Consider the following 14,829-nt stretch of genomic DNA (forward strand, 5'->3'; position numbering starts at 1 on the left):
TTCTGTCATAATAATGGTATTAGTAGCTTGTATACAGCAAAATAGTTACACACTTTATAAGTTTCCAGTTCGCTTTAGTTCACTTGCCTTATAAATAGTTTGTAATAGCATAAACATCCAAACCCAGCCATTAGGGGGGCACAAGCAAGTGTACTCTTAGTGCCGGTCCCAAGCCCGGGTAAATGGGGAGGGTTGCGTTAGGAAGGGCATCCAGCGTAAAACATGTGCCAAATCAAATATGCGGATCACAAATGAGAATTTCATACCGGATCGGTCGAGGCCCGGGTTAACAACGACCGCCACAGGTATCGTTAGCCGACAGGGTACCGGTGGAAATTGGGCTACTGTTGGCCGAAGGAGGAGAAGGAGAGGAGGAAGGCGTCTACAGAGACGGCAGGAAAAGGAGCAGTGTAGGAGAGTAGAGGTTCGGGTTGGTACCTTAAATGTTGGTACTATGACGGGTAAAGGGAGAGAGATAGCTGATATGATGGAGAGGAGAAAGGTAGATGTGTTGTGTGTTCAGGAGACCAAGTGGAAAGGGAGTAAGGCCAGGAACATTGGAGGTGGGTTTAAACTGTTTTATCATGGTGTGGATGGGAAGAGAAATGGTGTAGGGTTGATTCTGAAGGAAGCGTACAGTAAGAGTGTAGTGGAGGTGAAGAGAGTTTCTGATAGGGTGATGATCGTGAAGGTGGAAGTTGAAGGGATGATGATAAATGTCATCAGTGCCTATGCTCCACAAGTTGGCTGTGAGATGGAGGAGAAAGAAAGATTCTGGAGTGAATTAGATGAAGTGGTAGATGGTGTACCTAGGAAAGAACGATTGGTGATTGGGGCAGACTTTAATGGGCATGTAGGTGAAGGGAACAGAGGTGATGAGGAGGTGATGGGTAGGTATGGTTTTAAGGAGAGGAATGTGGAAGGGCAGATGGTGGTAGATTTTGCTAAAAGGATGGAAATGGCAGTGGTGAACACGTATTTTAAGAAGAAGGAGGATCATAGGGTGACGTATAAGAGTGGAGGAAGGTGCACACAGGTGGATTATCTTCTGTGTAGGAGATGCAACCTGAAGGAGATTGGAGACTGTAAGGTGTTGGCGGGGGACAGTGTAGCTAGACAGCATCGGATGGTGGTCTGTAGGATGGTTTTGGAGGCGAAGAAGAAGAGGAGGAAAGTAAGGTTTGAAAGAAGAATAAGATGGTGGAAACTGAAGGAGGAAGAGTGTAGTGTGAGGTTCAGGGAAGAGGTCAGACAGGGGCTTGGTGGTGGTGAAGAGGTGCCGGATGATTGGGCAATTACTGCAGGAGTGATGAGGGAGGCAGCTAGAAAAGTACTTGGTGTGACATCTGGAAATAGAAAGCAAGACAAGGAGACGTGGTGGTGGAATGAGGAAGTGCAGGAGAGCATTAGGGGGAAGAGGTTGGCAAAACAGAAGTGGGATCGACAGAGTGATGAGAAAAGTAGGCAGGAGTACAAGGAGATGCGGCAGCAGGTTATGTGGCGAAAGCCAAGGAAAAGGCATATGAGGAACTGTATAAGAGGTTGGACACTAAGGAAGGAGAAAAGGATTTATACCGATTGGCCAAGCAGAGGGACCGAGCTGGGAAGGATGTACTGCAAGTTAGAGCAATAAAGGATGGAGAGGGAAATGTGTTGACTAGTGAGGAGAGTGTGTTGAGAAGATGGAGGGAGTATTTTGAGCAGCTGATGAATGAGGAAAATCAGAGAGAGAGAAGGTTGGAGGATGTGGAGTTGGTGAAGCAGGATGTAGATAGGATTAGTAAGGAGGAAGTGAGAGCATCGATTAAGAGGATGAAGAATGAAAAGTCGGTAGGACCAGATGACATACCGGTAGAAGCGTGGAGATGTTTAGGAGAGATGGCAGTGGAGTTTTCAACCAGATTGTTTAACAGGATTCTGGAAGGGGAGAGGATGCCTGAGGAATGGAGAAGGAGTGTGTTGGTACCGATCTTTAAGCATAAGGGAGATGTGCAGACCTGCAGTAACTACAGGGGAATTAAGTTGATCAGTCACACCATGAAGTTATGGGAAAGAGTAGTGGAAGCCAGGTTGAGAGAAGAGGTGACCATCTGTGAGCAACAGTATGGTTTCATGCCGAGGAAGAGCACCACAGATGCCTTATTTGCTTTAAGGATGTTGATGGAGAAGTATAGAGAAGGACAGAAGGAGCTGCATTGTGTATTTGTGGATTTAGAGAAAGCGTACGACAGGGTGCCGAGAGAGGAGTTGTGGTATTGTATGAGGAAATCAGGTGTGTCAGAGAAGTATGTGAGGGTGGTGCAGGACATGTATGAGGACAGTGTGACGGCAGTAAAGTGTGCAGTAGGTACGACAGACTGGTTCAGGGTGAAGGTTGGACTGCATCAAGGATCGGCCCTGAGCCCTTTCCTGTTTGCAGTGGTGATGGACAGGTTGACGGACGAGGTCAGACAGGAGTCTCCCTGGACTATGATGTTTGCAGATGATATTGTGATTTGTGGTGAGAGTAGAGAGCAGGTTGAGAAGAGCCTGGAGAGGTGGAGATATGCACTGGAGAGAAGGGGAATGAAAGTCAGTAGAAGTAAGACAGAGTACATGTGTGTGAATGAGAGAGAGGGCAGTGGAGTGATGCGGTTGCAGGGAGAAGAGGTGGAGAAGGTGGAGGAGTTCAGGTACCTGGGGTCAACAGTGCAAAGTAATGGAGAGTGTGTTAGGGAAGTAAAGAAAAGAGTGCAGGCAGGGTGGAGTGGGTGGAGAAGAGTGACAGGAGTGATTTGTGATAGAAGAGTATCTGCAAGAATGAAAGGGAAAGTTTATAGGACTGTGGTGAGACCTGCGATGTTGTATGGATTAGAGACAGTGGCATTGAGTAAAAGACAGGAGGTGGAGCTGGAGGTAGCAGAGCTGAAGATGTTGAGGTTTTCGTTGGGAGTGACGAGGATGGACAAGATTAGAAATGAGTTTATTAGAGGGACAGCACATGTAGGATGTTTTGGTGACAAGGTGAGGGAGGCGAGATTGAGATGGTTTGGACATGTGCAGAGAAGAGACATGAATTATATTGGTAGAAAAATGCTGAAGATGGAGCCACCAGGTAGGAGGAAAAGAGGAAGGCCAAGGAGGAGGTTCATGGATGTGGTGAGGGAAGACATAGAGGTAGTTGGTGTAAAAAAGGCAGATATAGAGGACAGGGTGGTATGGAGACGGATGATCCGCTGTGGCGACCCCTAATGGGAGCAGCCGAAAGAAGAAGAATAGCATAAACATCCATGACTAGCAATTAACAAAAATTGTTATAATAAATACATGCATGTGATTGAATGTGACATGCCATAAAATTTAGGATAGTTGATGTTTCCTGTGTTGATTGGCCATACTAAAGTAGTTTTTGAGGGTCCAGTACAACTGTTAAAATACTTTGGTCCATTGAGAAACCCTGTACAAACCCTGTTCTAGACTTTCACTGTATGTACAACGGAGAACAGCCAACTACAGAAATACAGCATTCAAAGAAATGGGCATACAAGTTGAAGACCTCAGCTGGCATTTGTTTTTTGTGCTTGTGTACAATTCCTAATCAGTGTTGGTGCATAATCTGGTTCAAAGCCCTTTAAAGCCTGGATTTTTGAAGCTGGAGATTTGATCATGTCATTTTGAGTACCACCACCTTTGTAAACAATTGGCATGACCTCAAATTTCTTCCCCCAGAGATCTAAAATAGAATAAATGAAATTAGAGTTAACAGGAATTTAAAAGTGACACTTTAGCTGTGTTTAACCTCCAGAGGCAGCTTAGGTCATATCAACGTCTGCTAGGTCTGTGTGTATGCCCCTGTCGTAGGTAGAAATGCCAGCAGAATGGCTAAAGAGTCGACTTGCAAATATGTGCAGTGTCTGATTAAGGAGGTCGGGGGATGCCGTAGACACGTATTGATTCCTTACTAATTAACTCTTCCTGAAAAGGAGAATTAGTAGAATTGCATTCCTCAGAGTAATGTTTGGGGTTATATCATACAGGATAACAAGTTGTTCAGGAAGCGTAAAAATGGATCCTTTTTTTCCATTTTAAACTTTTGCAGGGATAGAAAGAAAAGAGATACTGACAGATTTTTTTATTGTTTGTCTTTGCCTTGTTTTTCTAGCTAGCAAATATTGTACATTTTGGTACACCATACTTCAGGGGCTCTCACCCTTTTTGGCCACTTTGGCCACTTTAACTTTATAATGGCTTTCTGTGAGTCAATGGTTAAGAATACTGATGTATTATCACACTTGGTAAAACATTGGTCAACCCCTATCCAGGGTCTATCAAGGATCAAGAATTTGAGAAGATTAAATGAAAATGCTCCTTGTTGTTTATTGGAAACATGAGTGCACAGATTCGAACATGCCGTCACACAGTTTTGTGCCATTTCTGGAAAGGTTCTTGTTCAAATAAAGATGCAAGTGAACATCACATTCCTGGCATTTCCAAAGTATTTTCTGCTTCTTTATTCACTGCTTTGCAATGCACACAGGTTTATAAAAAAATACATGCTTAATTTTATGCTTATATTAAGTGAGCCCTCAATTACAGGCATCTTGTGAAAAAAAAGTGGCAGTCTGTAGATAACGTGTTTCCGATCAGAAAGTTGTGAGTTTATATCCCAGCACCATCAAGCTGCCACTGCTGGGCTCCTGAATAGGCTTTAAATCCTCAACTACTTAGTTGTATAAATGAGTTAAATTGTTCTGTAAATCCCTCTGGATAAGGGCACCTACCATAAATGTTACACTCCCTATTACTGTAATTTAAGGTTTAATATTTACTTCAGAATATTAACCCACAAACCTTTACATTTGTAGGGCCTCCCCTTCAAGATACCACTGCCCCAGTAAATAAGTTTGTTTAACATACCTAAGCCTGTAATTTGTTCATTCAACAACCGGTAAAACACTAACACTGCAGGGCTGTAAACTTTCTCAAGCTTAGCTTAATCCCACCAGTTTATTGAGGCGCAGTATCCGCTACAGGCAACAAAGCCAATTCACTAGAGTGCCAACATGCGCATTGTGTTTTCTTAGGGGGAAAAAATTACACCCCCCATCTGCCCTGCCCCATTTAATCGACATGCTTCATCGATTGCCTTCTCCCACTCTACTTGTTCTGATTATACGCAGTACAAGAGTGCGTCACCAAGTAACCACCAAAATTGTCAAAGACCCTAAAAGCATAGCATTCACTACAGACAATTGACTGCCACCACATCACCCTAGTGCCTCTTTATACTTCTAGCTCAATTTATAAAAGCAAAAAAACTGTTTGGTACTACATTACAAAGCTCCTCTATTGTTATCGTTATTCAGAGACTCAGCAGAGAGTAGCACTAACGAATGACTATTCAGGAAATAGCCCTACATGAACATTTTATCCACTTGGAATTACAAAAATATTGGTTAATTACTCGGTATTATATTATAATATAAAACTGCATACCCTGAAGTGTCTTATTCTCAACCGAGTTTCAGAAAATCTCTACAAATACGATAAATCTACACTTTTTTAGCAAAAATGTTTTCCTAATTTTTTTTTTTCAACTTAGTTTATATATACACTATATGAACAAAAGTATTGGACACCTGACCTTTACTTCCATATGTGTTTTGTCTGTTACCACAAAGCTGGAGGCACACAATTGTATAGGATGCGATATAATAAAGTTTTGCATTTACTTAAACCCTGAAACCCAAACCGATTCCAGCATTGCAATGCGAGCTCCATGAAGATAGGGTTTGGAGAGGAATATCTGGACTGGTCTGCTAAAAAACACTAACCTCAACCCTACTGAACACCTATGGGATGAATTGGAACACTGACTGCACCCCAGTTCTCCTCAACTACTTCAGAACCTGACTTTACTAACACTCTTTCGTGGAGTCAATGTGCAGCTTGTATAGCATTCTCATTCACGTTTCTTGCTATGAGGTGCCATGTTAAACATCTAGTGGTCAGTATGAGAGAATTATACTCAAAGCTCCAAATTTTAACTACTCTAATACAAGATGCACAAATTTGTATGTTCCTGTCAAGCAGACAAAAACTTGAACAGGATGAATATGACGTGAGGCTTTGCATGGTTACATGACATACAGCTATTAACACTTAGGGTGTACTCACTTTTGTTGCCAGCTATTTAGACATTAATGGCTGTATGTTGAGTTATTTTCAGAAGACAGTAAATCTCTACTGCTATACAAGTTGACAACTTTAACATATACCTAAGTTTTATTTCTCTAGTATTGTCTCTTGAGAAGATCTACTACAATTGCTATAAAATGGGATGTGTGTGTGTGTGTGTGTGTGTGTGTGTGTGTGTGTGTGTGTGTGTGTGTGTGTGTGTGTGTGTGTGTGTGTGTGTGGGTGGGTGGGTGGGTGGGTGTGTGTGTGTATGTATATGTATGTATATATATATATATATATATATATATATATATATATATATATATATATATATATATAATACATACAATTCATATATTCGTTACAATATTATTCAACTTTGTATTATTTCCCATATGTACAGAGACTTATAGCTCTGTAGCTCATTCTGTTATCACTTATGTTATAACCTCTAGAAACATTGTTCCCTTACCAGCCAATTTTTGCACTTTAACTAAGGAACTACAATGTCTTCGATCTAATATTCTTTCCCATGTAAGAGAAGTTTTACCTGACATTGGAGACTCCATTCAAATACAGAATTTGAACTCTCCTTACATATTAAACAATTAAAAATTTTGTATGCATCATTGCACCAAGTTGTTCATGTAGAAATGAGCGAGCACATTAATATAAACCTGTGATTTGATTGCAGCCAGCACTAGTGCTAAGAAAATGTATTAACACTTTCTGACTAATTAGTCTGAGAATTCTAAAGTGCTGTTGTATAACAGTAGGACGATATACTTGCAAACCGTTTATTCACTGTGCATTTATTATTTGTAATGATCTGTCTTGCTGAACAACTGGAGAAATAAACATAAAGTATTTTAAAAGATAGTTCAGAGTTTTTGTGTGCTGTGCAAACCCTTAGAGTAAAAGATCCTTGTAGCTGTTTCCTTTTCATTCTTTTTATCGTTTTTGCCATAACTAAGTCCAGGGCTGTCTTTTTTTATTGACTGTTTATTGGCTTTTTCTCATTTTTGTAATGCAAAATTATTTTATTGTTGCATTAGTGACTGTTCCTTTTTTTAAATCTATTATGCCGGTCGATTGGATTAACATTCATATAATAGTACACTGTATTATTTGTGAGTGGATGGATATTATTGGTGGTGGCTTTTTCTTACATTGCTGTATCAGTCATATAAGTCAGGGTTGCCTAAAAGTGCTTATTTATTACACTTCTGTCTCAGGAGTGACATCAGACACCTAAAAACAAGGTTAGACTTTTAGTTGTGTGTTGTAAACCCGTAGATTTTTTTTCCTGCAAACACATTTTTTGTTTTTGGTTATCAGGTGCTGTCTCTGACCACCTGTTCTTCTACACTGCACCTGTGTGTGTGTGTGTGTGTGTGTGTGTGTGTGTGTGTGTGTGTGTGTGTGTGTGTGTGTGTGTGTGTGTGTGTGTGTGTGTGTGATGCCTTTCATACTTTTTTCCTGACTTTCGTAAACACCTTGCCTTGAATTGCAAAGCAGAAAGGAATAATTTTGCTGCTTTTTAAATCTTAAGTTTAAAATAAATTCAGCTTTTAAAATCAAATAAAATTAATTAAAATAAATAAAAAGTCAGTTTGTTTTATTTATTTGTCATATACAAACACACCCACTGTACAGTCAATTGCAGTGGCTTTATATATATATATATATATATATATATATATATATATATATATATATATATATATATATATATATATATATATATATATATACAGAATACAAATTCATGGCAGTGGTAGAGCCGTCACTTCCTTGGCACAGAACAGGAAAAGTACATTTGGTTTTATTTAATTTTTTTTTGCACTACAAAGGCCTGTTTTTAAAACTGTACCATATTGGAGTGTATGGCATTTTCCATTGCATCGTATTGTATTGAAACGGATTGTATTGAATCAAATCGAAATCGGATCGCACTGAATTTTAATAGGCCATATTACATAAAAATGCAAATAGAAATCTAAAAATAAAAAATCATAAATAATAATAAATGCCACTATTACTAAAATAATTTTTAGTCTTAATTTTTTTTTACTATTAAAAAAAGACTAAACACATGGTGTTTTCTTTATGTTTTAGAGTGAAAAACATAATCATTTGTTTTAAATAAATCCAAACTTTGGAAACTTTCTGGAAGCCTGTTTTTGCCACACAAAAAAAAAGTTTGCCTAATTCCAACATTTTTTATTGGAATTGGAACTGACTTTTTATTTATTTTAATTCATTTTATTTGATTTTAAAAGCTGAATTTATTTTTGCAACTTTATTTCTCGCAAATATCCAACATTTCTGGTGCATCCACTGTTAACCAGCTTGTGGGCCTGAAGATTAAAGCTGTTGATGTATGAATGAGGCGCACCCCTGCTTCATCTGTCTGGCTCCGTCTCCTCCAGATCTGATTGTTAGACAGAGTTTTCTCCAGGGATCAGAGGCTCAGTTTAATACCATGCGATTCTACTGATTGTAGCCAATTTCATTTTCAATGTATAAAGCTTTCTGGCAGAGGTTTATATGTTTATATTTATGTATATATAGTTATATATATTGTGTGTTTAACAATTCCATACTAATAATATAAGCTCTTATTTCTTTCTGTCAGATCTGTGACAAGGAGTGGCATTACTATGTCATTAATGTCGAGTTTCCTGTGGTGACGTTGTATGTGGACGGCGTGACCTACGACCCCTACTTAGTAACGGACGACTGGCCAATCCACTCGTCTCAGATCGACGTACAGCTCACCGTCGGAGCCTGCTGGCAAGGTCAGTGTGTGGAGTCATAGCTGAAATATATACTGTATGTGGAATAGTGAAGCATGGATAAAATTGCTAATATTAGGAGTTTAGAAATCGTTGACCTGTTGTTCAGATCACTTCACTTGAGGTGTCTGTCTGATTCGCTTCAACATTGAGACTGATTAAAGGTGGCTTTCTGGTAGTTTGAAAAATCACTGCAAGATTTTAAAGTCAGTATGGATAAGGTTTATCTTGTCAGATATTATGTTACAGCGTAGTATATTAGCTAATGGAGCCAATTTTTAATATTCCTGCATGAATGAACAGACTGAAGCAATTGTTGACACATTGATCAATGTAGCATGATTTTTTCAAGTGTTAGAGGCGATTGAGGAGATTGTGGAAGTCTGGCAACAGTTTCTATTTTTCACTTCTTCTTACTCAATCTCTCCCTCTCTCTGTTTAGCATATTGAAGTCTACAAGAAATATTATCTACATTTATTTTACAAAATATCAACTTGCACATGCATTCTGTGTGCTTCTCATCATTCCTAATTGATTGTTCTCGACCATTATTAAAATACATTTTTCTGAAATCTTATATTGGTAAATGTAGTTGTAGACTCTAATTGTTTATTTTTTTTTCTGTGATGAAAAAAACCAAGAATCTCCACTTGAGGAAGTGTAGAATTTTAGGAGTTGCACAAAGTAAACTCTAGGGTTTCCAGGCACATAGTGATTTGGAGTCTTTTCTGACAAAAAAAACAAATGTACATAGATACAGAGATTCATACAGTAGATTTTAATTTAGTAGCAATTTAGGTTAGCTTCTTGCACAAAGTTATCATGTAAAATTAAAATGCAGCCCCAATTAATTTATCCATTTGTATACAGAAGACTCAAAATTAGCACCTTCCCCAACACCTTTTAATTTTCATCTTGTGTATACTGATAAAAGCTGATTCAACAAGACGATTTAGGCATCTGCTTGCAAAATGTCTAATTATAAGACATTGTTGGTGATCCTGTAGCTGTGGGTTTCCTTTTGGTATTCATTTTTTTTAATGATGAGCTTGACTTCAAAGTTTATTACTTAGGTATAATCCAATGTATATCACAGAGAGTACCCTGATAGGTTGTTTGTTCGAATAAAAGATCTGGAAAATAAATGAAGGGGTACACAAAGATAAAGAAAAAAATCACTAAATGAAAATGTGTGGGAGGTTAGATGAAGGAAAGGAAGCACAGGAGGTACTCTAAAGCTGAACAAACTAAATAAGAATTATCTGCAACAACAACAAAAAAAAAAAGTAATTAAAATGAAGACCTAATGGATTACAGTCTGAAGCAAAGGGAAACCAATCATTTCAAAAAATGTAAAAATAAATAAAACATTTACAAAAGATAAAAGGAGAGGAGGAAGACGTCTACAGAGACAGCAGGGAAAAGAGAAGTGGAGGAGAGTGGAGGTTCGGGTTGGTACTTTAAATGTTGGTACTATGACTGGTAAAGGGAGAGAGGTAGCTGATATGATGGAGAGGAGAATGGTAGATATGTTGTGTGTTCAAGTGACCAAGTGGAAAGGGAGTAAGGCCAGGAACATTGGAGGTGGGTTTAAACTGTTCTTTCATGGTGTGGATGGAAAGAGAAATGGTGTAGGGGTGATTCTGAAGGAAGAGTACAGTAAGAGTGTAGTGGAGGTGAAGAGAGTTTCTTATAGGGTGATGAACGTGAAGCTTGAAGTTGAAGGGATGATGATAAATGTCATCAGTGCCTATGCTCCACAAGTGGATTGTGAGATGGAGGAGAAGGAAAGATTCTGGAGTGAATTAGATGAAGTGGTAGATGGTGTACCTAGGAAAGAACGATTGGTGATTGGGGCAGACTTTAATGGGCATGTAGGTGAAGGGAACAGAGGTGATGAGGAGGTATGGTTTTAAGGAGAGGAATGTGGAAGGGCAGATGGTGGTAGATTTTGCTAAAAGGATGGAAATGGCAGTGGTGAACACTTATTTTAAGAATAAGGAGGATCATAGGGTGACGTGTAAGAGTGGAGGAAGGTGCACACAAGTGGACTATGTTCTATGTAGGAGATGCAACCTGAAGGAGATTGGAGACTGTAAGGTGTTGGCGGGGGACAGTGTAGCTAGACGGTTGGTAGATGGTTTTGGAAGTGAAGAAGAAGAGGAGGAGAGTGAGGACTGAGAAGAATAAGATGGTGGAAAATGAAGGAGGAAGACTGTAGTGTGAGGTTCAGGGAAGAGGTCAGACAGAGGCTCGGTGGTAATGAAGAGGTGCTGGATGATTGGGTAACTACTGCAGTAGTGATGAGGGGGGCAGCTAGAAAAGTACTTGGTGTGACATCTGGAAATAGAAAGAGACGTGGTGGTGGAATGAGGAAGTGCAGGAGAGCATAATGGGAAAGAGGTTGGCAAAACTGAAGTGGGATCGACAGAGTGATGAGAAAAGTAGGCAGGAGTACAAGGAAAAGGCATATGAGGAGCTGTATGAGAGGTTGGACACTAAGGAAGGAGAAAAGGATTTGTAGCGATTGGCCAGGCAGAGAGACCGAGCTGGGAAGGATGTACTGCAAGTTAGAGCAATAAAGGATGGAGATGGAAATGTGTTGACTAGTGAGGAGAGTGTGTTGAGAAGGTGGAGGGAGTATTTTAAGCAGCTGATGAATGAGGAAAATGAGAGAGAGAGAGAGAGAGAGAGAGAGAGAGAGAGAGAGAGAGAGAGAGAGAGAAGGTTGGATGGTGTGGAGATGGTGAAGGAAGTGAATAGGATTAGTAAGGAGAAAGTGAGAGCAGCGATTAAGAGGATAAAGTGTGGAAAGTCGGTTGGACCAGATGACATACCGGTAGAAGCATGGAGATGTTTAGGAGAGATGCAGTGGAGTTTTAAACCAGATTGTTTAACAAGATTCTGGAAGGTGAGAAGATGCCTGAGGAATGGAGAAGGAGTGTGCTGGTACCGATCTTTAAGAATAAGGGAGATGTGCAGACCTGCAGTAACTACAGGGGAATTAAGTTGATCAGTCACACCATGAAGTTATAGGAAGGAGTAGTGGAAGCCAGGCTGAGAGAAGGGGTGACCATCTGTGAGCAACAGTATGGTTTCATGCCGAGGAAGAGCACCACAGACGCCTTATTTGCTTTGAGAATGTTGATAGAGAAGTATAGAGAAGGACAGAAGGAATAGCATTGCGTATTTGGGGATTTAGATAAAGTGTACGACAGAGTGCCAAGAGAGGAGTTGTGGTATTGTATGAGGGAGAGGAGTTGTGGTATTGTATGAGGAAGTCAGGTGTGTCAGAGAAGTATGTGAGGCTGGTGCAGGACATGTATGAGGACAGTGTGAGAGCAGTGAAGTGTGTAGTAGGAACGACAGACTGGTTCAAGGTGAAGGTCCGACTGCATCAAGGATCGGCCCTGAGCCCTTTCCTGTTTGCAGTGGTGATGGACAGGTTGACAGACGAGGTCAGACAGGAGTCTCCCTGGACTATGCTGTTTGCGGATGATATTGTGATTTTTGGTGAGAGTAGTGAGCAGGTTGAGAAGAGCCTGGTAAGGTGGAGGTATGTGCTGGAGAGAAGGGGAATGAAAGTCAGTAGAAGTAAAACAGAGTACATGTGTGTGAATGAGAGTGAGGGCAGTGGAGTGGTGCGGTTGCAGGGAGAAGAGGTGGAGAAGGTGAAGGAGTTTAGGTACCTGGGGTCAACAGTGCAAAGTAATGGAGAGTGTGTTAGGGTAGTAAAGAAAAGAGTGCAGGCAGGGTGGAGTGGGTGGAGAAGAGTGACAGGAGTGATTTGTGATAGAAGAGTATCTGCAAGAATGAAAGGAAAAGTTTCTAGGACTGTGGTGAGACCTGCGATGTTGTATGTATTAGAGACAGTGGCATTGAGTAAAAGAGCTGAAGTTGTTAAGGTTTTCGTTGGGAGTGACGAGGGTGGACAAGATTAGAAATTAGTTTATTAGGTGACAAGGTGACAAGGTGACAAGGTGAGGGAAGCGAGATTGAGATGGTTTGGACATGTGCAGAGGAGGGACATGAATTATATTGGTAGAAGAATGCTGAGGATGGAGCCACCAGGAAGGGGGAAAAGAGGAAGGCCAAGGAGGAGGTTCATGGATGTGGTGAGGGAAGACATGCAGGTAGTTGGTGTGAAAGGGGCAGATGTATAGGACAGGGTGGTATGGAGACGGATGATCTGCTGTGGCGACCCCTAATGGGAGCAGCTGAAAGAAGAAAAAGAAGAAGAAGAAGAAAACTTAGTTCATTACACACATTCAAAAGAGCTCAGGCGATTCAAATTTATATTCAAAAGCAGTTTATCCCTGAAGGCCAATCCGTTTTACAGAACACATCAAAGCGGATTACGTCAATAATTATGAATTATGGTCAAATATAATGAGCAGTTACTTCCAACAAATACTAACTACTTGCAGAGAAGTACCACAAGCAGCTTTATAAATAATGTGTTATAAATTTGGTCCATTTGCAATAAGAATCTTTTTTTCTGTCTTTTGGTTAAAGACTGGAGGAGGAGAAGCTGAGTAATTGAGTTTTTGGTAAAATTAGAATTGTTGATTTGGACATTTTTATTTGTAGAAACATATATTAGTAAGAGTTGAGTTCCTGTCTGCCCTCAAGGATCATGTTTGCTAAGAATTTCTAATCAGTGTATGTTTAATTATACCAATAAAATGTATGCTCCTTCATTGTGAGTTCTTCAAACCTCAAATTTCACCACAAATGTCAATTTTGATACGTATTACATAAGAGAAATGTTTTGTTTTAGTTCAGGAAACTTTTATACAGACGCTTCCCACTTTACGAACATTCACTTTATGGACTTGTGGATACGAACAAACCTGTCCTCAAAGTAAAATTTGTTCGGAGTTGAAAAAATTAAAAACGGAGGAGATCCGCCGCGAGCTTGTCACCGACTGTATCGGGCCTACATGATGCGCACTGGACTTGGGAGAGTGAATTTATTTAAGTTAATTCAAATTTAATTTTATTATAATTTTTTTTTATTATAACTTAATACAATATATTGTGTACAGTTGTTTTTGTATATTTGATTGTTTATTTGATAGTATTTATAGCTCTTAAATCATTAGGAGAAATGCGTAGTCAATAACTAACACAGTAACAAATTACGAACAAACTCCTGCTACGAACGGTCATTCGGAAAGTAACTCGTTCGTAAGTATTTGAACACCCTGCTATTTTGCAAGTTCTCCCACTTAGAAATCATGGAGGGGTCTGAAATTGTCATCGTAGGTGCATGTCCACTGTGAGAGACATAATCTAAAAAAAAAAAATCCAGAAATCACAATGTATGATTTTTTAACTATTTATTTGCATGATACAGCTGCAAATAAGTATTTGAACACCTGAGAAAGTCAATGTTAATATTTGGTACAGTAGCCTTTGTTTGCAATTACAGAGGTCAAACGTTTCCTGTAGTTTTTCACCAGGTTTGCACACACTGCAGGAGGGATTTTGGCCCACTCCTCCACACAGATGTTCTGTAGATCAGTCAGGTTTCTGGCCTGTCGCTGAGAAACACGGAGTTTGAGCTCCCTCCACAGATTCTCTATTGGGTTTAGGTCTGGAGACTGGCTAGGCCACTCCAGAACCTTGATATGCTTCTTACAGAGCCACTCCTTGGTTATCCTGGCTGTGTGCTTCGGGTCATTGTCATGTTGGAAGACCCAGCCTCGACCCATCTTCAATGCTCTAACTGAGGGAAGGAGGTTGTTCCCCAAAATCTCGCAATACATGGCCCCGGTCATCCTCTCCTTAATACAGTGCAGTCGCCCTGTCCCATGTGCAGAAAAACACCCCCAAAGCATGATGCTACCACCCCCATGCTTCACAGTA

General features: G+C 40.0%; 1 protein-coding gene across 1 annotated transcript in view; it reads left to right on the top strand.

The window, feature by feature from the left end:
* The window catches only part of clstn2b (calsyntenin 2b), a 286,166-nt gene that overhangs the window by 240,991 nt on the left and 30,346 nt on the right, over positions 1 to 14,829 (top strand). Inside the window, exon 9 of the mRNA XM_083547861.1 lies at positions 8,798 to 8,960. Within this exon, the coding sequence (XP_083403987.1) occupies positions 8,798 to 8,960 (163 nt within the window). The remainder of the gene's footprint in view (positions 1 to 8,797; positions 8,961 to 14,829) is intronic.

This window comes from Silurus aristotelis (assembly GCF_946808225.1).
Source record: "Silurus aristotelis genome assembly, chromosome: 8".
In the NCBI taxonomy this organism is placed as follows: domain Eukaryota; kingdom Metazoa; phylum Chordata; class Actinopteri; order Siluriformes; family Siluridae; genus Silurus; species Silurus aristotelis.